The sequence below is a fragment of the Physella acuta genome, unplaced genomic scaffold (assembly GCF_028476545.2).
Source record: "Physella acuta isolate Inbredline_101_S28 unplaced genomic scaffold, ASM2847654v3 ptg001346l, whole genome shotgun sequence".
In the NCBI taxonomy this organism is placed as follows: Eukaryota; Metazoa; Mollusca; class Gastropoda; family Physidae; genus Physella; species Physella acuta.
In genome coordinates this window covers 171,054-196,605 of record NW_026732861.1, presented here as the reverse complement: position 1 = coordinate 196,605, position 25,552 = coordinate 171,054, and the positions used below count along the sequence as shown (strand labels likewise).

At 33.3% G+C, this 25,552-nt stretch overlaps 2 protein-coding genes and 1 long non-coding RNA gene across 8 annotated transcripts in view; 1 reads left to right on the top strand and 2 right to left on the bottom strand.

Moving 5' to 3' along the window:
- LOC131958619 (nicastrin) overlaps nt 1-11,892 on the bottom strand; it is a 32,889-nt gene extending 20,997 nt beyond the window's left edge. Inside the window, exons 1-3 of one of the 3 annotated variants that reach the window (XM_059323750.1) lie at nt 11,776-11,892; nt 10,428-10,523; nt 577-675 (exon numbers count right to left, since the gene is read on the bottom strand). In XM_059323750.1, coding sequence (XP_059179733.1) covers nt 577-675; nt 10,428-10,500 — 172 coding nt within the window. In that variant the 5' untranslated portion in view covers nt 10,501-10,523; nt 11,776-11,892. Of the gene's footprint in view, nt 1-576; nt 676-10,427; nt 10,524-10,795; nt 10,815-11,775 lie in introns of those variants that run through there. The other 2 variants (XM_059323748.1, XM_059323749.1) reach the window with 2 other exon arrangements.
- On the top strand, nt 7,419-9,564 carry LOC131958620 (uncharacterized). Its single transcript, XR_009389255.1, has 3 exons — nt 7,419-7,633; nt 7,821-7,929; nt 8,951-9,564. It is a non-coding gene; the product is annotated as an uncharacterized LOC131958620 (long non-coding RNA).
- Nucleotides 11,893-18,554: 6,662 nt separating the features above from the next.
- On the bottom strand, nt 18,555-24,214 carry LOC131958616 (zinc finger protein 501). 4 transcript variants are annotated; one of them, XM_059323744.1, is made up of 7 exons: nt 23,964-24,214; nt 23,169-23,363; nt 22,864-23,041; nt 22,161-22,409; nt 20,930-21,171; nt 19,960-20,130; nt 18,555-19,259 (listed from the first exon to the last, which is right to left on the bottom strand). In XM_059323744.1, exons 2-7 carry the CDS (start codon nt 23,310-23,312, stop codon nt 18,789-18,791), a joined length of 1,455 nt encoding a protein of 484 aa, XP_059179727.1. In that variant the 5' UTR covers nt 23,313-23,363; nt 23,964-24,214; the 3' UTR covers nt 18,555-18,788. The 4 variants fall into 4 exon arrangements, with proteins under 4 accessions (XP_059179727.1, XP_059179726.1, XP_059179729.1 ...); XM_059323743.1 differs by having other exon boundaries at nt 23,169-23,341; XM_059323746.1 differs by having other exon boundaries at nt 23,169-23,302.
- Nucleotides 24,215-25,552: the final 1,338 nt, after the last annotated feature.

The following is a 25,552-nucleotide window of genomic DNA, read 5'->3' as shown; positions in this document are numbered from 1 at the left end:
TTAACTCTATAATGAGCTGAGAAAAAAATATAAAAGATTGATTCAACAACAATAGTTGATTAAAAAAAAGTTTGAAATGTAAAACAAAGGAGTGTTGCAGCAATTTTAATTAGTTAGGAGGAAAATTGATTTACATTATTAAAACAATCATTTATACACCTCTTCATTAATCTAGAGCAAAAATAATCTCCTCAGCTGCCCTTTTTAAGCATTTGAGTTATTAACAACATGTAATTAATACATTGGTACTAAAAAAAAGAGAAAAGTTTGTTTAGGTATAATAATTGACTATAATTTACGTTCCTATAACAAGCTCTATTTAAGCTCTATTTAAGATTTCATGAGTAACCAATGCTATTATTTATCTCTAGCTAAGTATTCATTCCTAGCAGACTCATAAAGCTGTGGACCCCCCCCCCCCCCCCCAACACACACTTTTAAACTATTTCAATCACTGATATTAAAAAGTGTATAACATATTACTAAATAGAACACAAAAAACTAAGTTTAAACATCTTCATCATCCAGTGTTTTAAACTATTAGCTTGAAATATACAAATATATGATAGCACTTACATGTGCATCCAACTTGGTGAGTGGCATTTAAGTTCCTAAAACAGGCACTCTGAGTCTTGAGATTGATGTAGATTTTCTTGTTTGTCCTCTTGCTCCACACTATGACATACAAACAATTCACAGGTGAGTTATCATGTAAAGTAAATCTTTATACATGTCAATACATGCAACAATCTTTTATAAAATGTTTACAAATTACTGCTGCTGTCCTACCCATCAAAATATTAGTGTAATTATAAAAACACTCAAGGGGTGAATGGCTCTACTGTAGCTAATCAAATTAGAAGGTTTTTATGTAAAAATGTTTCTGGCTTAAAAGGGAAAAGTAGTGCAGTAAAGTACCCTAGCAGACCTGAGAGTACATATTGGACAAAAGAAGTACAATTCAACTTTTTATTTAACTTTTTCTCTAACCTAACACATGAACGAGTAGGGTGATCAGCACTGTGTGCAACTAACTTAACTTTTGATGAGACAGAATTATTTAGCATAGAAAAGACAATTAACTCCAATGTCTAGAGTTTGGTTGATGAGCTAAAACCTTCGAGTGCCTCAAATCCACCCAGCTCTGGGGAGTACTTGAGTCAAGAGTAGGGAAAGTAAAATAAAAAATTTCTTTAAACAAAAATTTATATTTAATTTTTAAAGTATTGTGCATATAGCAAAATTTGTTTAGAATATTTTTAGACTCATCTCTATCACATATTGAGTTATTCTAGAACACACCCCCTCCCCCCCATGCACATAAACTACAATACAAAACAACTGCTTAAGTTACAAATACTTCATTACAGTAGTCAAACTTTGTCTTCGCTAGTTAATACATAAATGAGAAGAAATATCTTAGAAAATTTAAGACTAGCGATGTTTTCATCAGATGCAACCAAGCTCATTTACTTTAGCAGCCATCTTGTTTCAGTTTTTTTGGTAAACTTATAGTGGGAGATTCAGGGGAAGCCACTCTATTTTACAGAAGGCTACTGCTTATATAGCAAATCTTGCTTGCAAACACTGCCGTTTAAAGTTAATTTCTGGCCTATATTGATATACTTAGCCATTGATTTTGGTTTATGAAGGGACTACTCGGAAAAAGATTTTTCGCCCCAACGTCTCCACCTGGTCGGCAAAAGACAGTTCTGCGCATGCGCATTGACCTATGGCTAGGGTTAGCGCTAGGATTAGGGATATGGATAGTTTCCCTCCTTGGCGTATGCATATCTTTTTCCAGCTAGAATATAGGTAATCTATCGTTTTATGTGCGTAAAATTGGCCGAGGTAAGTAAAATGCGAAAAAGTTGCCTCATGGTTTAGGCTTTAATAGAAGTATGTTGTGATATATTTTTGTCAAATATTATAGATAACTGAATAATAAACCAAAATCAATGGATAAATATATCAATAGGGCCTATAGGTAAGAAATTAACTTTAAACAGTACATTTGCTATGTAAAAGCAGTCAACTGTAGTTAGAGTGGTTTCCCCTGAATCTCTAACTAATTTTATCAACAAAATAAAAACTTAAACAAAATGGCTGCTATAGTAAACGAGCTTGGTAGAATCTGATGAAAACATCGCTAGTTTTTATTTTATACTAAACGTTTTAATACAATTGTTTAAAAACAGGTACATTAATGAAACTTTTAAACATTGTTATAACTTTCAAAACATAAATCCTGCTAAAAAATGTGAAGTAATTACTAAAATTTAGCCTAATGAGTCACCTTTTTTTCACATTACTAGTCTGGGACGATTTTACGTACCTAAAACAATAGATTACCCAAATATATCACAATGTACTTCTATTAAAGCCTTAACAATAGCGTGTATTACGGCATCGTAATTTCTAAGGGCAACCATTTTGGAAATGGCGCTGACTTCCCTTTTCGCTTTTTGTCCCAGGCTTCCGTCACCGCCGCGCGTGAGTCTAAAAATAGACTAACGGCTTGTTCCAACCGGCATTTCGTTGACGCTCTCTGCCTTTCGGGTTTACTTGACATATTGGAAAATTTTTTGGCGGACGATATTTATTAATTTAGTTTTTCTTTCTTCGGAATATTGCTGTCAAAAATAGAGGTAATTTCATCATTTTTTTTCTATTTGAATTAGATTCCAGTTCTTTTTAAAATTTTGGTAGTTCGACAGAGTTTTGCAAATTTTCTTTAAATTAAGTCTGAAAACGGCTAATTTCCCACCAACAAGTCGTTTAAATGTACCTGCAAAGTCTGAATCGATAGCTTTGTAGCCGCCATTATTTTAAAAAGATTTTAAAAATATTGTATATTTAATAAGTTGGTAAAATCTTAGTTTAGCGTCGTAAATTCGGCCAAAACTAGTAATGTAGGAGAGAGTGCATTAATGAATATGTCATTAAATATGAGTATATTTTCGTATATTTTGATAAAATATTATAAATAATTGAATAATAGATCACCATTTATGGTTAAATCAATTTAAATATCCCGAAATTAATTTTTATCAACCCTGTTCGAGATAGTAAATTTGCTATTAAAAACAGCAGCCATCTTAAGAAAATGTTATTTAGAGTAGCTTCCCTTTCATTTCTATTCGTATGAAAATGTATTTAAATATGATTGTCTTGTTGTATAGTCCGTATTACAAAGCATTTTTTTTTAATTCTGCTCTTTAAAAACTGAATTTCCTAACAAACAACTTTATTAATTCTAGAAGCATTGTGAGATGCAGCTTGTATCCATGTTTTAAATCATGTTTTTTTTTTTACAAATGTTTATTTGATCTTACTATTACTAGACTCTTTCTATATAGTTTGCGTTTTTTCTTATTATTCGAATGTTCACTATTTTTATTTCAGGTTTTTCTTTTCATCAATTAGTGATTCTATCGTAACTTATGACATTTTTTACTTCTCTTTACCTTAATTAAACCCCAACCTCCGTCATATTTTTGTTGTCAATGTCACAACAAGTCATAAGGGGTCATCCATAAATGACGTCACACTCGTAGGGGGGAGGGGGTTCGGTAATTTTGTGACGATGTGTGATGAGGGGGAGGGGGGGGGGGGGGGGGGGGGGGAGTTTTCAGATGTTGCGACGTCACATGTTTGCATTATAAAAAAGCAATGTTAGAAAACTAATTTTAGACGTTATTTCGCGTTTTAGATAACTGTTTTAATAAATTGTAATAGTTTAGACAAGATTTTGGAAAAAAATATCGATGTTTTAAAAAAATTCAACTGCAATTTTGAGGGGGGTTGTAGGTTGAGGTGTGACGTCATTTTAGGGGGGGGTCTGGCTTTTTGTGAAGACGTGTGACGGAGGGGAGGGGGGAAGGTAAAAATCGTCAAAAAAGCGTGACGTCATTTATGGATGACCCCAATGAAAAAATTACGCTTCGCTCTGCCTTATCTAAGATCTCTAGCCTTAATTTTGACAACAATAAATGTTTGTCATCATTTATATATACAGAGAGACAAAATGTATTATCCACCAGCTTCCCTCGTAAAACATCACCTAAAATAATCAGCCACTCCACTCCTTAAGTGCGTGTTGTCATTATGGTCGATCGCAAGTCTCCACCCGCCAGACACATTTTGGTTATCCTTTGTTGTCAAAATGTCAACATCAAGTACCCAAGTGAGTGATATGGGGTTGTCCATAAATGATGTCACATATGATTTGCTACGGGAGTGAGTGAAGATTTGTGACGTCAACTCAGGCGGCTCCGCAATTTATGACGTGTCGGTCTCATGGAAGGAGGTGAACGGGGAAAAATACCTAGGTGGTTGATGGAGAACCTCTATAATGCTTTGTTCAATCAAAATAACGATAAATAAGCATTAGTATACGTATACCTTGCTTAAAACGAATCATCACAAATGTTGCAAGCCTGCTAGTTTAAGACATTTGGCAAAACGGCCTTAACTTAACTCATTATCCCCGTCAAAAAGGCTTGCCACCAAATGCCTGCCGACGAATAAGCCGCGTCTAATGCGGGGCGTTAGGAATACGGTCATTAGCATGGGCCGCATTAGAGCACCAGTAGGCTATCGCGCTTTGTAAGATGACGTAAATACTTAAATTCAATTTCGCTAAACTGCGCGAAAATTTAGTAATATTCCATCGTTTGAGGACATTTATTTTCTTGGACTTAAATTGAAATATCATGTTGACTGTCTGGCTCTTAATTTCCGAATATCACTTTTAATGTATCAAGATTCAGAACTATAATTTACTTTAATATAAGTGTCTTTTTATCGTTTAGTGTGCTTTTTATAAAGCGCAGAGCAGCTTCAAAATCGGACGGCCATCATGTTTTCAACAAGCTTCTTTTGGAGCTTAATATGGGTAGTCTAGTTCTATACGGTGAGAGCTTAATACCTTTTTAAAGGGCCGAATGTCTCAAGACAGCAAGCTTGCAGAAATAACTAGGACGTTTAAATGGACGAGTGATAGGTGTGTTAGGGGCTGTTTAATGAACATCAACTTATGTAATCAAATTAAACGTCGCATAAGCCTCAAAAAGGCAGTGCTTGTTGTTTTTTTTTAAATATAAAATTAGCCTAACGGTCGGCGGGTACCGGTACATGACGTCACGTGCGAGCGTTAACTCGGTGACGATGTACTAAGTGGGGGAAGAAAAAGGTGGGGTTCAAGAAATGCGACTCAGCAAGCTTTTTACATTTCTTGACCCTTCTTAATAGTTCTATCGTTCCCACTGAGAAAATGGATCACCAATGAATGACGCGTCATACTTCTACAGCTGGTCTTTCTCCCACAACCATCCCCTGTTTTCACGAGAAAAAAAAAACCTGACCCGTCTCCAAAATCACATCGCTGAGTTCTACTCAACCTCTCCCCACCACAAATCACAATTTCTATCTGAAACAATATGTTCATATGTTTGTTCTGTAATAATGCACGCTGTCATTACTATCTTAAGAGCGACGTCATTCATGAGCGATCTCATATTGATTTGATTACTGCAAATAAAGTGTTCAAAAGTTCGACCTCCCAACAATTGTTGTGGTCTTGGATGCACACTATTAAGTCTGAAAAGGTCTATTAGTCATTAACCATGTCAACTATATTGAAAAAGAAAAAATTACTATACAGGGGGGTCATCCATAAATGACGTCACGCTTTTTTGGACGATTTTTACCTCCCCCCTCCCCTCCATCACACGTCGTCACAAAAAGCCAGACCCCCCCCCTAAAATGACGTCACACCTCAGCCTACAACCTCCCTAAAATTGCAGTTGAATTTTTTTTAAACAGCTATATTTTTCCCAAAATCTTGTCTGAACTCTGTCAAAATAGAGTATTTTAATCAATTGTTACTACAATGTATTAAAACAGTTTTCTAAAACGCAAAATAACGTCTAAAATTCGTTTTCTAACATTGCTTTTTTATAATGCAAAAGTGTGACGTGGCACCATCTGAACCCCCCCCCCCTCCCTCCTCCTCATCACACACCGTCACAAAATTACGGACCCCCCTTCCCCCCTACGAGTGTGAAGTCATTTATTGGCGACCCCCAGGCATATATTAAAACAATACAAAACAATCATATTAAACCACAAAATCAACACAAAAGACATGCGAATAGACTATTTTTCAAGGGAAACTACTCTATTATTGTTTTTGAAACATGGCCGCTGCTTGTATTTACTCATTGTTGTCTCGAACGGGGTAGTTTAAAGTTTATTCCAGGATATTTATGACTGGTTTGGTCTTGGATTGTGATTTGTTATTCAATTATCTGTTATATTATGTAAAATATGACATAAATATGGCCAAATGAAAGAAATATTCATTAGTTACCTTCATCACTCATTACTAGCTACGTTGGAATTTACGACGCTAAACTAAGATTTTACCAATAAGTTTTTTAAAAATAGCATTATTAAAAAAAACTATTTTACGAAAAAAAGTAATAAGGTTTAATAGTGTCATTAGGTAGATTTAGATCTAGAATCTAGATCTAGCTAGACTAGACCTAGAATTTCTAGATCTAGATTATTATTTATATCATCTAGATCTAGATCTAGTCTAGATCTAGAAATCTAAATCCAGATCTACTCTAGAGATCTAGAGATTCTATCATTCTAATCTAGATCTAGAGTCTAGTCTAGATTCTTAGAATTAGATCTAGATTAGATCCAGATGATCGTCAAGCTAGACTCTAGACTAGATCACTACGAGAGGCTAGATCACTAGATCTAGATTCTAGATCAATTTAATTTGAATTTATGAAACCTAGAAATAGAATCTCTAGATTTAATAATAGATCTAGATTCTAGATGATGTAGATTCTTTATTCTATACATATTCTATCCTATAGTATAGTACAATTAAGTATAAGCCTAATCTAAATTATTTTAGAAGATCTAGATCTCTATTAAAAAATTAATCTAATTTTCTAGATATAGACTCTAGATTCTAGAATCTCTAATCTACTTTTTTTTTTCAGTCTGTGGTCTTGCAGTGCTTTGATAGAAATCTGAGTGAGAAATCATTCAGCCATCGGAATCACGGTTAGTCTTTCTGATAAGTGACAGTACTTTAAGTGATCATAATTATTTACCTAATTATTAATTATAGACTACTTTTAATTATAGATATACCTATTTAGTGTTAAGTAATTAAATCTAGATCTAGTTCTAACTTACCTCTACTCTAAACTCTAAACAATAGTAACTTTTTACTAGACTCACAATTTTAAAAACAAACGGTTTTTTTTTTTGTGTGAAATAAACCTAATAGGCCTAGTCTATTTATTTTAAAATAAACCTTATGCCTAGATATCTATATCTAAATTTTCCAAATGCATTTTCAGAAGTTCGAATGAGGAGATGGAGATGGCTGGGCCATGTCCTACGCAAGAGCAAAAGATGACTCCCCCAACATGGCACTGGAAAACGAAAGAGGGGAAGACCACTGGGAACATGGAGGAGAGAGATGGAAGAAGAAGTGCAAGCTGCTGGCAAGACTTGGCATGAACTAAAGTGGCTCGCCCAGGACAGAGTGGAATGGCAGGGATTTGTTGCTGCCCTATACTCCACAGGGAGTGATGAGGATTAAGTAAGTAATTTGTAATAGACTACTAATGTAACAGACTTTTTTCTAACACTAATTGTTTATTTTAGTATACTAAGTCATGACTTGATTCATCAACTTACAGCTATAAAATACAGTTGCACAGAACTTCCTTTATAATTCATATTTTTCTACAATAAGTAAACTAAGAAAAGATACTAAATCATTGCAGAGAAAGCAGACACAGATCCAGTGTTGGAAGAGGAAGTATGTTACATAAAAGAAAAAAAAACAACAGATGTCAAAGCAGGTGTTGGCTGGTGCAGAAACAGCATGAAAGGGTAAGTTATTGATGATTTCAAACATAAAATATGCTAAATTGCAGGTTAAGTTTCAAAGAACAACTGGACATCTTCAGCAAGAGAATTGAGAACCAAGATTGATAGTGTTAAATGGGAGATGGATTTGCTGACAATGACAGAGTATTGAAGGAGATAGATGATGCTTTAAGAGGAGAAAGGGTCAAGATCTCAGTAAAGAATGACATTGTTCATGCAGAGAATCTCAAACTGATTGAGGAGTTTGACAGGGTCATCGACACAAAACCAGTTACAGCACAAAATAGACACAGACATTCAATCTCGAATAAAGCAGATGAAGAAAAAGTTGGAAGCTATGGAACGCAGAGATACTGAAAATTCCATCTATGATGTGTTGTCTGGATCGAATGTCTCAGTAAACCATCCCCTATTTTGTGGTGTTGACAGAAGCGGAAACCCTCTTTGTCAAGAATAGTGGGTGGTAAAGACCTGGTTGTTGTCCAGCTGACTGACAAGTGGGAGCTAGATGATCAGAAAGTGCATCGCTATTATGTGAGGATTATTAACAGAGTACTAGCTAAAAAGAACAAGTCTGTTGTCTACACTGTATGCTACTGGGCACCGGATGAGGATGAAGCTGAGGACTTTTGCCTACCTGCTGAATCACTAATAGCTGACTAGATTAGTAGTGATCTCTGCTTTACATCCTAATCTGCTGTTAATCCTTGGACAGCATGATTATTAAAAATTTGAGCTTTAAAAAATAATTAATGTTTTATTTTAAATTTGCTTTGTTCCTTTGTTATATATTTTTATGTTTACAGTTACATGCAATGATTGCAATATTTATGTCTTTACAATATGTATATAATTTCTATTTTTTCAAAAGTGCGCTAAATTTTTTGTTAAAAAATAAAGGTTGGTATGTAATGACATGGTATTATGTTTTTAATCTTTTTTTTTTTATATTTTACTTATGGTATTCTAATTTGATACACAGTATAGTGTAAACAAATCAAATAACTTTTTTTTTTCTTTGCAGATTTTTGTATCTTTCCTGGACTGATGACTTTCATTCAACCTGATCATTTTTTAATTTGCATCAACTAAAACTTGTTATATAAATCACTTTGTTGTACTCACACCTTAAACTTAAACCCATTATTACTTTGTTCTTTTCATTGATAATTGAAATTTATATGATTGCATCTAAATCTAATAAATAAATATTTTTTGGAAAGCAAACCATTTTGGTTCTTTTTATTTTTATCTTTTGTTTTAATTTGAAACCAGGTCTTGTATAAGAAATTATACTGGTGGATCTGTCAGAGTAACACCATGTTTGCACTTACCACATGAATACTATACATGTCTAGAAAAAAACAACTTGCAATGAGTAAGCCTTCATATACATGTTCTGATAAAATAAGCTTATGCTGAAGTTTTTTCTCTAGACTTGCGCAATTCACAGTGCAACAACAGTTATTGGAAGTAAGCAGTCAATAAATAAATATATTTATTAGACACCAAATTACATATTAAATATTTAGAATGAATAAATAATCATAGTGAGAGATAATGGTTCCATTAATTAGTATCACTAGCTTAACTGATGAATTTTTATAACTTACTATAATGTGTTCAAGCAAGGTTAATAATATTGATAATCTATAGGCCTAACTATAAGAAGCAGCTGAATACCTTAGTAGAGGGCCTATATAAACTATATTATAACATTTTCACTATTTTAGACAATGGTATTGGTATGAAATTGTTGGTCATGTAGGGCCTTACACAAATGTTAAAATCTAATAATAATAAAAAAATATTTTGCTACTACTACATGGTGGTTGTAATTCAAGTTTTCAGTAGGCCTATGCCTAATAATTTATTCAAATATTAATAGGCCTAGTTGTGTATAGTAAATATAATTTTGATAAGTCTAACTCATAATAAAATACTACATTAACAATTTATAGTAAAATGACGAAAAGTCCGAAAATATAATTTGACGCGTATGACGTCATCAAGTTGTGTACTACCAATATCGGAGACACTTTTTTTTTTAATGTAAGAGGAAAAATAATGGTGGCAGGTTAATCCAAATTTTTTATAAACACAAAAATTTTAAAATCGAAATAGGCTAAATAAACTTTTGCTAGACACACACAGAGTATAAAAAGTAGTTTCAGTAAAAAATTACGCGTCGATCGGTATCTTTTCCTCCCGAAAATAACGAATTTTTCAATTTTCGAAATACACGCTATTAACAATGAGGCAACTTTTTCGCACATTACTAGCCTCGGCCAATTTTACGCACCTAAAAAAAAACAATAGATTAGCTAGCACTTAGCGACTTAGCAGCCTACACTACCTAATACCTAATAATTTACTAATTTTTTTATTAGGCCGCTGCTGAAGTTTGACCCTAATTATTTTTAGCTCAGGCTAGAAAATTACGCTGTGTAGTTAAAATATAGATTCTAGACAAAGTATAAAATTTCATTGATGATTTTTACCTGTTGTCAAATGAAAACTGAGAAATGTAATACAAATGAAGAAAAAGTATTGTTTCTTCCTTGAGTCGGCCATTTTCTTGTAAGTATTTTAAAAATCTAACCGGAAAAAATATAAACAATAAACATTAGTTTAAAATGTAAAACAAATGTAGACTTTGGTAAACGTTTCACGTGATGTGTCAGCTTAAACGTTTATTACTTTATTCCATTTTTAAAACATTTTTTTAACAAATTACTTTCATTTTGTTTTGTTTAAAAAAGAAAAAGAAACAAGGGCTGGGAATTCCCGATTTTATTTATAGGTTGGGAATTCTCAAATGTTTATTTTTATATCATTGCTTTTATAAATAGACAGTTCAACTGCGTACTTTATAGGCTTGTTGTAACGGGAAAGGCCTGGTATATCTACATGGCATTGATTCAATGCATCTTTTCCCGTTGCTTTACATAGAATCTGGATCTATATATCTAGATTCGTTTTTACCTACATCTACATTTCTCACACGTAATTTAGTAATCATTCCAGGATTTTAAGTGGTAGGTTAGGCCTATATACTAATATAGTTATATATTATAATATATTATATAATATAAGTTATGTATATTTCTTCTTATTTTTTGGGATTATTTTTGTAATGCCTGTTTTATAGTCGCTTAGCTTAGGCCGGCTTAGGCTCAATTATTAAAATTAATACTACTTAGGCCTATACTATAGATAATAGTATAGTCTTAATAGCAGTAATTAATAATTAATTCCTCTGGGTAACTCTAGGGCCTAGATCTATTTACTATTTATATTTGTTTGAAATTAAAAGACTGAGGTAAAACTTATTTAATTTTCTATGTTGAATTTTGTTTAAAATTTATAGGCTTTTTACAAAATTAACTTTAAAAAAAAATTAACTACAGTTTTAAAAAATGTGTAAAATGTGGATTTCTAGATCTAATGTATTAATTTATTCATGTCCCGGGTGTGTGTCTATATCACTCATCATTTCTACTAGAAATTTTCTAGGCATACTCATACTGGCTATTACAATTCTAGAGTTGATGAGTAGGCCTATCAAATAGATCTAGAATCTAGGTCTTTCTTTTATTATGTCACTAACTTAACTAACTAGATTACTAGATCTATAGCCAAAATTAATTTCTATAATAAAATATAGATCTAGTTTAATATAGTAGACTTATTTAATATTTGGCATAGATCTAGTATTATTTATCAATCTATCTTATAATAATTAATTAAAACATCATCAGAGTTTGTTCCCTTTGGCTTAATTTTAAATTTAAAACTGGGGATTATCGTCTTTGTTCAAGGGTCTGTTTGGTTGTACTATAGGCCTACAAATAACAACAGTCTTCTTGGTTGGACTAGGCCGACCAGCCTAATGGCATTCTTCGTGTAAACAATCTAAAGTTAATTGACTTGTCATTTAAACTAGACATTTCCTTCAGCGACTTCCTGTACCTAGTTTATCATGTAACTTCAAACCAACGGAGCACTGTAAAAACAAAAAGTAGATCTAGAATAAATCTTTTTTTTAAAAAAGGGTGCGGTAACTCTAGATCTAGTGAGTTAGATCTAGAATCTAGATCTAGTTGGCTCCTGACTCTTTTATACTAGTATAGAATCTAGATAGTCTAGATTTACATCGTCATTACCTAGATCTAGATTATCTAGATTCCAGATAATCTAGATTCTACATATTACTACATAAATTTCATGAATTTTAAACTTTTTTGAGCGCTAATAAGTAATAAGTGAAAATAGTGAAATGCAAGTTTGTTTATTTTCAAAAATATGGATCTAATTTAATTAGGCCTATTAATTAAATATTCTAATTAGGCCAAACTAAATTTTTAAAATAGACCTAGATCTAGAATTTAGATCCTATAATTTTAAATTTTTAATACATAGACTCTCTATGATTAATAATAATAATTTTAACAAGATGATATTGAATTGATAGAAGAATAAATAGATTGCGTCATAACGGTCATAGTGACATAAATTATGATAAATAGCCTAACTAAGCATAGGCTATCGTCATGTTATTTTAAAACTAGATTCTACTGCAAATACACTAGATTTCTACTACGTCTAGTTTATCTAGATCTAGTTCTATTAAACATGTTAAGTTAAAGTGTTAAAGCATGGACTGTTTTAAAATAATTTAAAACTGGTTCGCAAGAGTTTTTTTTTTTTTTTTTTTTGCTTTAGTTTAGGCCTAAAAAGAAAGTAGATCTGGCAGCACTAGTTCTAGATCTAGTAGTAAGTTGGCTTAGCCTAAAACCAGACCAGCTGTTTGTACTTGAATTGCCGGTTGGCCTACTATTATAAGTTAGCTATGAATTTAGCCTAGCCTAGCTCACTAGCTACATTATTTAGCCTAAATATTTCTGTTTTTATAAAGCTATGCAGCGGGCTAATTAAATCTTTAATGTTGATGTGATTATTACTGAGAGCTATGTTGATCTCTCATTAAGTAATGAAGCGTACTAATAAGGGTCGGGATGTTCAGTATCATACTACTATCATTACATTGAATGAATGTTATTGCTGCTGATTAGGCTAGCAAGTAATTCAAATGAGTTAGTTAACTCTACTAAACTTCCTAACTATAAATATTAAATAAAGGAATTCTACTATTAGGCCTATGGCCTAACTATTACTTAATTATATATAGTATTAAATAGATCTATATAGGCCTGTAGTATATTGTTGTAGTGTCAGACTAGTTAGTAGATCTGTACTGTTAGTATTAAATTTAGAATTCACTGCCTATTTCTTGTAGGCCTACTATACTACTATAGGCCTATTTATTATTTTATTTAGGCCTACTAGTCTAGATTACTAAGATTAGTACCAGGCTCTGCATTAAATTACATAATACTCTGGCCTATAGTTATGTTAACCTAGTTAAAATATTTACTATTGTATTGTTGGTATAGACTATAGGGGCACCCATTAATGTCACTTTTTAAAAAAAAAATTTGATGATTAATTCCCCACTGTTGCACATCATCACAAGCAGCCACCCCCCCCCCCTAAATTGACATCTCAGCCTACAACCCCTCCCCTTTCTCAAAATTTCAGTTTTTGGTATAGCAAAAAAAGCTGCTAAAATTCAGCTTTTAACATTACTTTTTAAAAATGTAATAGTGTGTATTCACAGTTTTTAACCCCCCCCCCCCTCATCACACATCACACAAAAAAACCCAACCCCCACCCCCTTTCCCTAGGATTGTAACATTATTTATGGAAACCCCTATGTTGGAATGTTATAACGACTGACAATTTTCCCTTCAGTTATTCAAATCTTACATACAATCCGGGTCTTTTCCCCACACCACAAAGATCTACACGCGCCACAAAGATCTAGTAAAAAAAGATCATTAAAACTTGTCTTTACTTCACTAGTAGAACTAGATCTAATATTCTATAAAATACAAAATATAAAACCAAACATTTTTTTATTTCAGTAAACAGACTTTTTAAATAAACTAGGCTACAGGAAGTATTTGATCATCCAAGAACAAAGTATTTGGATTCACTGTATGGCAGTAGTTTTATGTGAAGATTTTTTTAATTGACAGAAATCCTCTGCAGCCTTTAGACCCCACTGCTTTTTCAAGTATTCCTGGTATGTTACATTAGCATATTATAATACTAATACCTCCAAAGTCCCTCCTATAAACTCGTATTACTATTTTAAAAAAAAAGTAAAGTTCCCTTCTAAACCTGATGATCTACGGGACAAGTGAAGTAGAGTTCACTTGTTTCTGTGACCTCGGCATATGAAGGGATAGTGTGGTATGCACAATGCCCAGCCGTCTTTACTTACCCTAACTTATGTTAGGTACTCATCAGAGCAGGGTGGACTCAGGGACGGTCTACTGACTTGGACCCTGATTCGAACTCGAGACTTATGGGTTCACAGTCCAGGTCTCTACCGCTAGGCCACTCCATCCCATATTACTATTTAGGCTTCCTTTATGATAATTTTTTACAACAAATTTTTTTTCTGATTATAATTTGCAAGTATCCATACTTTAAAATCGTTGAGTAAAAAATGCAGTAGACTAAAGTCTAAAGAACCATTCAAAGCTTATGTTAATTGTACAGTTGATTGCCAATGATAGCAATATTGCTAACAATGTATTTTTTTCTACAGTAATACCAAGTTGTTGAAATGGCTGAAGATAATGTACAATACGGTAAGTAAACTTAAAACATTTTTTATAAATTTATTTTTTTACTTAGTATTTAAGGCAGATCAAGTGTATACACTTCACTTAACTAGGTCAGCACATTTCTTGCGTAGAGTAGAAAAAAAAATCAATTTTTTAATGAGGATCCAACAATCAAAATACCTGCAGCATAGCTCTTTTAGAAAGAAAAAACAACAAGATTAACCATAGTTTATCTGGCCAGTGCTAAACTAAAATATAGTCTGAATGGCTTAAGGGGAAATCAAGGTATGAGTTGGGCTTGAACCCATACTTGTTTGAGTTATAAACTTAAGAGTCCAGGACACTTATTTGTTTTTCTCTACTTCACTAAGCCATATCCACTTTTCTTGTTCATTCATGATACAAGTTATTGATTCATCTTTATGAAATGTATTTACCCTAAAACCCATTTTTTTTCTGGTTTTCAGAAGCTGCTCCTGATGTTGAAATCTTTTTGGAGCTGTGGAGTGGGGGCACCCACATTGACACAATTGAGGCTAACATCAATATAAGCAGGACTGTCAGAGAGGTACCCACAGTTTATTCCTTAATCTCAGTACATTGTGAACAGATAGCACAAATATAATAGACCATAAATCTAGGCTGATTCAGAGCTTTTTGTATGGTTGTGCTGAATGAGAATGCTTTTACACACAACTCATCTCTTGGGGAAATACCCACACTATATAATATCCCTTAATCTCAGTACTTTGTGAACACATAGCACAAATATAATAGACCATAAATCCTGACTCAGATTCAGGGCATTTTGTATGCTTGTGCTGAATGAGAATGCTTTTATACACAACTCATCTCTTGGGGAAATACCCACACTATACTCTATCCCTTATTCTCAATACATTGAAAACCATAATATACTGTAATAAATCCTGGATCTTATTCAGAGCATTTTGTATGATTGTGCTTATTGATTATTTATACAACTCATCACATGGGAAAGTAGGGGAGGACAGACGCTTTGTTCTTGAAAAAAGTAGGGGCTCTATGCAAACATTCTTTAGTGGTGGGTTGTATGATTGAAGGGTGCTAACTAGAATTAACATGCTTAATTAGCATAAAACCTTTAAATTTACCTATATTTTAGCCATGTCTTTTTATATACAAGTAGAAAATAAATAAACAAAACTGTCAAAATTCAACTCCTTAAATATTGATTTAATTTTAAAAGCCCACAGTATTTTGTGTGTTAGGCAATAGAGCACTTGAGTTCAAATTAGCGTGAGACAGTTTAGTCTAAGCGTTAGATCTTTTGAAATCCCTTGAATCCACTCGGCTCTCGTGAGTGCCTTACAAATGTCAGAGAGAGTAAATAATAGTGGGGAATAGTACTGGTCACATAATCTTATCAATATATGTAGGGGAATTTAAATTTAATACCATCTACGTTATCGATAATCAGGCACTACTAGAGAATTTCAGTTAAGGGTAACCCTAACCAATGTTCCCTCTAAGAGGAAGAAGCTGATGTGCAATGTGTATTTTGTGTGCACTGTGTTCTTAAAGTCTTATACATGGAAATATTATGTATTTTACAAAATGACTGCAAGGCCAGACACTGCGCAGCTTAGAGTGAACACTAACCTTAACTATCTCATCTTTTTTCAGCTGAAACAGTCTTTAGAAAAGCCCCTTGGGATTGACCATAGCAATATTCAAGTGTGGAAAGGTGAAGTCCAGATGCAGGACAACCACCAAATCATGGATTACGAAGTCACAGCTGATGACACTTTAAAAATTAAAGACACCACGCCGACAAATATTTGATGGCAGATGATTGGGACGTGTGTAAATATTTCTCAGGCTGAGTCACTCTATGATGCATTTTGTGTGTGTATGCTGGTTCTGTGGTATAGATTGTTCTGAAGAGTGTAAATAATTTTAATGGGGGCTTTATACTTCTGAAGCTAATTCTAAGGTCATCCTATCCATTTCACTTTTTAAATATTTTAAAAATGTTTTCAAAGGAGTCATTATTTTTTATTAATGTACTCATGTAACACACTCCCCCTCCCCCAGTTTTAACTGCTAATTGAGAGTTATGTTAACTTTAAAATTGTAACTTGTCCTCAAAGTATTAGATCTGTGCTCTAGTCATTGGGGAATATCCAAAGTGAACAAAAATGTATAGGGAATTACCTATGGTCTTATTAGGTAAATTTGTGAGTTTATTAGTTTGAATAACTGGATGTGGAGTTGTTTGTTACAGGACAGGTATGAGGAACTTACAACAGGGATTGGCTTTACTATAAATATAAATTACATAAGATTCTATTTATAGAAAGATAATCCAATAAAGGTGTTTGGGTTTGTTTTTTTTTTACAGAAAAGGGCAATGTTGAAAAAAATATTTTTATAGCATCTTGCTTATTATTTTTATGCAGGGTATTAGTGCCATATATTTTTAAAAGTCAGTAAATTGATCAGAATGATTTGATTATGTACACGATTTTGTACACGTCACTTTTTTTTTTGGTTAAAATATTCTTTTTAAAAATGTTTATATTATCTTGTGAATACTCATTACCTTAATGCACAGTTACTTGTATGTATTAAAGAAGTTCAAGTAATATTTTTAAAAGTAAGATTTAAGAACTTAAAAAAGTAACAGAACAATAAATCATGGTCATTGTCACGTCTAACAGGAAATATAGAAGTAAATGTCAGATTATGATGAAGCAATGAAGAAATAATTTTTAACAATTAATGCAATTTCTAATACTTATTTATAGACATGTTTATGTAAAATGAATTTTTTTTAATTGGACTTTTTTTTTTTTGGTGCTTACTGTCACAACAATAAATAGGCTATAAACTGAGTTCTTGATCAGGGTGTGTGGTTATCCCCCTTTTGATACAACTTAAAACTTGATGACCTATTATTTCACACTAAACTTCATTTTGTGATTACTAATGAAACTGTTATTTTTTAGCTTAGATTTTAGTTTAACCAGAACTGAAACTCTGGTACATTTTGTACTGAGTTGGATGTTGTTTAATGGGATTCATCATGCATGTCGTTATTTAGATAGCTTAATTGTAAATACTTCTAGCTGATTAGCTGTATGTATAACATGGGAGAACCTTTTACGCTGTGAACTGCCAAAATTTGTGCCTTTTTTATGTGGACGAACACAGTGGTATATATCATGACAAAATAGCATTTACAATTGTTTGTAACAAGAAGATAGAGTTGTGTTATAGGAGAAACCTTTGGTGCAGCAGAGTTGGCCAAAGAAAATCCTAGCTGGCAACAAGTTTTGTCCAGTCATTTAAATTGTGCTGTCCCCTGGCCATTCATGTAAGGGGGGGCTGACTCCTCAAGATTATGTTTGAGTAAAGAAATGGAACATTAAAGTTTAATCGTAAGATTTTTTCTACAAATAGTCACACTTGAAGGTTTGTGAGTCCGCCATTTCCCCCCCCCCCCCCCCCTCGATAAAATAGAAGGGTGGCGTAGTTGAGGTACTTTTGGCTTACTATTCTTTTGTGTATGGTGGATAGAAGTCTCAGACTTTTTTAAAAAACTAGATATTGCGCAAATGGATTTATGTCTGGCTTTTAGGCGAATTGGTTGATTTTTTTTTTATTATTTCACTGATATTATATTTTATTTACAAGAGCTGATTTTTATTTCATTTGGACACATTTTTCTAGCCTTCTAAAACAAACTTTACAAACTTGGCAATGCTAGCATGTTCTTTTTGAAATAAAACCATTCAGGCTAGTCTACAAAACTTTGATGTGAATTGTTTGTTTTGGATTAGTTTTGTTTTCCATTGCTTACATTGTTAAATCACATGGTACAACACATTGTGGAAACATGGTGGATTTTCAAAGAAGGAAAATCTTTGAGATTATTTGTCAATTTCCATTCTTTTTTTTTTAGAACTGAACATTTAATCATATACAAAATAAACAGTATTATTTGGTGACTAGACACTTTAAGTGGTGAACAATTAACCATTATTAAAAAAAGAAAACGATAAAAATATTTGATAAAGAAATATTTTACAACCTTGAAAAATCTATCCAGAAATAGAAATTAATAGTACTATAATTAAGGTTTACACCTTTTTAGCGTCTCCAGATTCACATTTTGAAAAGTTATTCAGATGAAAATTCATCCTCTTCGTCCAAACTTTCATCCTTGATGTCTAGACTCTCCTCGCAGTCATCTTTAACCAAGCCCCTCTGCAGCATGTTGGTGTTGGCTGCCACTATGGCCTTCTCTAGCTCCACCTCATCGTCCATCAGCACGCCCTCCCACCTGTCACCCCTCTGCCGGTGTAACTTGACGTGATGCCTCAGCCCAGACCTCCTTAGCAACTTGTCACAAAGCTTACACTTGAAATACTGGGACTTCTCCTTCAGTTCTTCCCCTTTCTTGTTGTCATGGCAGCGCTCTATGTGCTTGCGGACTAAAATTTTACGAGTGAAGCCCCGCCCACATATGTGACAGACGTGCGGACGCAGCTGGTCGTGCTGGGATTTGGTGTGGCGGGTCAGGGAGCCTTTCTCAGTGAACGAGAGACCGCAGATGGTACACTTGTGGTTTCTCACACCTGAGTGGGATAACTGGTGGGGGAAAAGGAAAAATGTCACATAAAGGATTGATTAAACTACATACAAAAAAGGGACAGTGGTATGTAGAGTATATGAATATATGCTTATGTCAGCTGAACATTACAGCAGTAAGACAATTTTTTGCACTGGCCACAAAAATGGATAAGCTCTACTTCACCTGCCAATTACCCTCATGCCTTAATGGGGTTATTTTATGCCAAGCAAGTGCCCAATTTTACATAATGTGGTCATTTCACACCATGATAACGTTCCTAAAACTTTTATCATGTGGACATAAGCAAGTAAGTTTTATAACAGGATAATAAACATTCAAGCGCTACCTTTTTTTAACAAGTGCTATTAATTATGGATATAAAATTAGATTAAATTATCTTCTTCTTTATTCCTAATGTTACATGCCAACACTATGGTGTTGACTCCAATTTCAACCTGCTTTTCTTTTTGGATCTGCTTCCATAGCCTTTGTCCAACCAAGAACAAACTAGAAGACAGCAGTTGTTTGATTTTTGAGTTGTCTCTCCTAGAAGAGTTGCTGTCCCCAGCTATTGAGGCCTCATCTGCCTGGGGGTTCAAACTGTGACTTTTTGGTTTAGCTTAAAATTATCAGAACTTTCAATTTTGGTTTTGAAACTCAAACCATATCAAGAACATGTATTTAAAACTTACTAAAATTGTTTTTTTTACATCTTACCTTATGTCTGTTGAGATTTTCTGTTCGTTTAAAAACTTTGTTACAGATGTCACAAGCCAGCTCTCTCCTACTCTTGTGAATCCTCTCTTCGTGTTTGACCAGCATGGGGTGGAACGAGAACCTGCGGTCACAGAAACTGCAGGCATACGGCTTGACAACAAAATGGTTTTTCTGCAACATGAGATATTAGTTATTAGATTGTTGTGCCTATAACAAAATGGTTTTTCTACAACATTGAAAAATAGTAGGTATAAAAAAATTGACAACAAAATTGTTTTTCTGCAACATGGAATATTAGATATTAGAATGTTGTGCCTGACAACAAAATGGTTTTTCTGCAACATGGAATATTAGTTATTAGAATGTGCTTGACAACAAAATGGTTTTTCTGCAACATGAGATATTAGTTATTAGAATGTTGTGCTTGACAACAAAATGGTTTTTCTACAACATTGAAAAATAGTAGATATAAAAAAATTGACAACAAAATGGTAGAGTTTAGAGTTTTTAGTGCATGTACTAGAAATAGGTAAATGGCTGCTCGTATATACAACATTCTCGAGCTACTGTTATCTGCATAAAAGTAATCAATCTATTCAATAGCTTCCTTTGTGACAAGTTACATGCAATCATTTACTAAGAAATCTATAAACCATACATCTAAAATCCACACAAACCTAACACCAAAATGTGCTTGAAAACCTCAAATTATAATATACCTTTTTTCTTAAAAAAAACAATTAACCTGACTAAAAAAAATAATAAATTAGAAACTAGATTATGTTCTACAAAAATATAAATTTGATCTAACAATAAAAAACAACAGAATTTATTAAAATAAAATATCAATTCAGAAAAAAAGTATACCCACTAAAATAAAAACAGTGAAAGTGACTTTTGATTTTATTAAATCTGAGAAAGTTAAAAACAACTACTGAGCTTTATGAAACAAAACTAGTCTTGCACAAACCTCATGCTGCAACAAGTGTCTCTGCTCCACATACATCTTGCCACATGTCTTACACTTGTAGTTGACGTCTGTGTGTGCTGACACGGCGTGGTCACTCAGCTCCGACAGCTGCTTGAAGACCAGCCCACACAGAAGGCAAGGATGGCCGCCATCATGCTTGGCGTGGATTCTAGCATGCTTCTCCAGGCTGGACTTTTGGGTGAAGGTTTTATCACACTTGGCACACTGGTAGGGCTTTTGACCTGAGGGGTGAATAGGAAAAACATTGCATGATCTTGTATAGACAATGGGACAGTGGATAATAATGGAGAGTACAACAGCTGCTTTTCCTACAATTGTGGTATGTTTCCTTGAGTTATAAGTAAAGACTTTGAAACACTAGTACAGCTTTTGGCCTGTGCGCAAAAACATGTATTATTGATTTATATGCGGTTGATTGATAGATTGTGATTGTGAAATTGCCAACTCAAGTCTAAATACAGTTCAAGTGCATAGGACAAACTTGAGTCTAATCAACTTTGGCAGGTATCTAAGAATCCTTGCTTATGACAAGCAGGTTTAAAAAAAACACTACTCTACTTCAACTGCTCTATGTAACATCAGGTTTGGAAAGGGTACTGGATATAATAAAAGTTTGAGAAGGTTACAACAAGTGATTCCATAACCTCTTAAAACAATTGATGAAAGGTCTGTTGCTGGCAGAGATTTCATAGAACACAACAGACACCAACTGACCCAAAATATAATAATCAGGTGTGTTGTATATATATTGCTATTTAGGAATAAAGCCCTGCTCAGAAATCTTAGGGATTACTCGAGGAAAACTCATAAGTTTTAAAACTTTCAAGTGTAAAATGATCAGGGAAAAATTATTAGAACAGAAGATTTTCTAAATATATAGATCACTAAACTTAAAAAGCACTGTGGTGATTAATTCTAATTCTCAAGTTTAAGAAAAAAAAATTCAGTAGAATAGAATCTAATAATATCTGAAAGTTTTCTACAAAGAGAATAGAAGTGAAAAAATAAAACTAAGGGAAGCTATTCTACTTTAAATTTAAGTTGTTTTTTTTTTATCTTTCTTAATTTTGTGTAAATTAAAACAGTGCTTTCTGTGAATGCAATTAATGTTTTTTTTAGGAAACAAAACAATTTTACAATTCTAACAGCAGTTTTGTTTTATTTTACTTATGAAAAACAAAAAAATGTAAAGAATCTTTACAAGACATACCCAAGTGAATGATTGAGTGTCTCTTAAGATCTGAACTCTTAGGGAACCTATGGCCACACTGTGTGCAGATGTATGGCCGAGAGCCGGTGTGGTCACGTTTGTGAATGACCAGGCTGGTTCGATCCCCAAAGAGTGTAGGACAGAAGTTGCATTGGAATGTTTTCTCTGATGGGTGCTCTGTCTGGCGGTGCTGGTGCAGGGTGTCCAGGAGAGTGAAGACCTTGTGGCAGGTTAAACAGTTGATCATACCTGCAGACAGGTAAAGGGCTGGTAGACAGGCGGTATGTTAGGAATAATGCATGGCTTTTAGTGTCATCATGGTCAGACGGTAGAGCACATGACTCCTAAGCCATGGTTTCGGATATGGCAATAGTCCATCCAGCTCTAGGATACCTGACTCCCAATAGGGAAAGTAAAAGCAGCTGGGCATAGTGCTGACTACACTATTGCTCTTTCCAATGGTAGGCTTAGTAGTCCACCCAGCTCTGGGATACCTGACTCAAATAAGGGTAAGTAAAAACAGCTGGGCATAGTGCTGACTACACTATCTCTTCATAAGCCGAGGTCATATGTGAACTTTAATTCACCTGCCTCAAAACTGCCAAGTTGGAAAGATAATTTTTTTAATTCACCACTAGTAAAAGAAATTAAAATAGATTTTCGGAAATGTCAAAAATATTTTTTTTTAAATGCAGGAACTTACGTGGCTTTGAGACCTTGTCACCATCATCATCGCTCTCCTCGTCCATCTGCTGCTGAATTTTGTTGTCCCTGTTTTCTCCCTCTGTGTGTTCACATGTTTCTGCAGACCCACACGTCAAACAAATTGGTATTCTCATCTTTTTTTCTATCCCATCCAACTCAGGCTTATTGTGAAACTTCTTTAAATAAAATAAAAACAGTGTTATTACATTAGCATTAAATAGTAGAAGTTTAGTGATCTTTTGAAATCATTAGTGTAAATTTATAAACAAATGTTAGCTACATAAGTTAATTTGAAGCAAGTACCTTGAGGTGTTTTAGTATTCCTAACTTTTCTGTAAACTCATCTCCACATATCCAACATCGGTAAACCACAACAATAGGTTTTTCATTTTTTGAACTATTGTTCTCTTTTTCCTTCATTACAGCAGGTGATACAGCTGATGACATTTGTATGGTAAAAATTTAAATGTGCTTATCTGAGGAATTAATTAAAACATCCTGGGAAAAAAATTAAAATAAACACCTACATTTTATGTAGGCCTAGTTATTAGTTTAGTAATAATTAGTGTACTGTTGCTTTCATTATCATTAGGGCATTTGTCCTATGAACCTTTAGACTATAGAAAATAAGGGTTTTAAAAAAAATAATAAGCCTATTGTTAGTATTATTAAAGTAAGTAATGTTAGGAGGTGTAATATATTAGACATTAGATTTTAGGAAATATTTTCAATGTTGTAGGGTTAGTTTAGTTATCTAATTATAGTAATTATTAGACCTAGGCCCTAATTAAAATTCAAATTACATTATGAATTAACTATTAATTATGGCAATTAAGAGACATTTTTGTTGTGCTTGTGATAATAGAAATTTGGGATATTTTATAATTTAATACTTAGAAAGAATCAACCCTTTGAATCCCGGACAGATTGCCCCCCCCCCCCCCCCCAGTGTAGACCTAAAAGTAAAATAGGCCTATAGGCCTACTATATGAAAATAATTAGGTAATTACGCCTATTATTACTATTACTAGACTATGTATAATTGTATACTTGTATGTATAGTTGTATAAACTAAAAATAAATAAATTATTAATCTACTTCAATAACTTCATCAAGTCTTCAGTCTTCAGTCAGTGACAATCGACTCGTCATTCGGTTCTTATTCTTAAGTTGGAGATTTTTTAATTTTTATACTGCTTATATTCTAGATTCTAGACCTTTATCTACTCTAAGATCGAAATAAATTGCTAAAGCATGTGTTAATGCAACAGTAATGGAATCTTTTTAAATAGTCATAGCGTTGGGTCCAGAGATCTCTAGAGCTCTAAATCTTTTGTTTATTGAATGCGCTTTTTTTTTACTGTATTTATTATTTGTATTAATTTTCTCTTGGAACTCTTCAAACGAAAAGTCAATAACATCATAATAAATACGACATCTGGGAATTTCGTCCTTTATCTTATTAGACAAACAGATGATTAGTGACAATGTCTGTTGGACAGAAGTAGGGCCTGTATTCAAAACATTAAATCATGTAGATTCTATATTATTTAAGCAACAGATGTATTTCCTCTAGAACTAGTATGCATTAAATTGTAATTCCTGATAATGTTAGAAATTAGGTGTTATTTTTTTTTAATAATTGAAGTTTCTAAGCCATAAGACAGTAAATGTAAAATATAGAGTCGGCTATACGTACCTAGCCTAGGCCTATTTATAGGAATATAGGCTAGAACTACTAAGTAAACTGACAGAGGGTTTTCCATGAAATCACGTCACACTCCTAGGGGAGGGGGGTCGTAATTTTGTGACGATGTGTAATAAGGGTGAGGGTTCAGTTAGTGTGACGCCACATTATAGTATTTTTTTTTTTTACTGTAAGAAAACTGAATTTTAGCTGTTATTTGTTTGCGTTATAGAAAACGTTTTTTTTTGTTTTTTTTTTATGCAAATTATAATAGAAATTCATTAATAAAGGCTATGTTGACTGAGCTTAGTCAATACTTTAGCAAATTCGATATTTAAAAAATTAAACTGCAATTTTTGAGGGAGGGGTTGTAGGCTGAGGTGTGAGGTCATTTTTAGGGGAGGGTCTTTCTTTTTTTGACCATGTGTAATAGTGGGGGAAGGGGAGGTAAACAAAATCGTGACGTTATTTATTCTTGACGACTTAACTAAATTTAATACTCATTATAGACTAATAATTAATAAAAATTTAAAAGAGATAAAAGAATGATTCAAAACTTTTTATCAATGGTTCATGAACAGGAATAGGTCTACATTTTATATAAGATAAGTACAGTATTTTATTGGGGGGGGGGGGGGTCTTTAATACGCCATCAATAAATAAGTAACACTCATGGGGAGGGGGCTCAGAATTTTTTAAATATAATTTCACCAATTCACTCATTTATTAATGGCGTTAAAATTTTAGAAAAAGAAATTATTGTTTCCAAAAAAAAAATTTGAGGAGAAGTAAGTGTGACGTCACTTTGAGAAAGGTCTTAAGTTTTTTTTATTGTTGTGATGATGGAGGGTGGAATAATCCCAAAATACCGTGACGTCAATTATAGGACCCCTATGAGGATATAGGCTGAAGTGTTATAATTTTATTGGTTCTGTATTTGTGTGACATATGTGGAACATCGTCCAAAACTGCGTGATGTTTTGTATGGACTACCACTAAT

What these genes read in the sequence shown, in the direction of transcription:
- LOC131958616 (XM_059323744.1), bottom strand. Translation starts at nt 23,312, where the DNA reads ATGTCATCAGCTGTATCACCTGCTGTAATGAAGGAAAAAGAGAACAAT. An exon ending in GACACTTGTTGCAGCATGAG is followed by an intron (nt 20,131 to 20,929) that starts GTTTGTGCAAGA and finishes CTCATGTTGCAG; the next exon opens with AAAAACCATTTTGTTGTCAA. An exon ending in AAAATCTCAACAGACATAAG is followed by an intron (nt 19,260 to 19,959) that starts GTAAGATGTAAA and finishes TTCCCCCACCAG; the next exon opens with TTATCCCACTCAGGTGTGAG.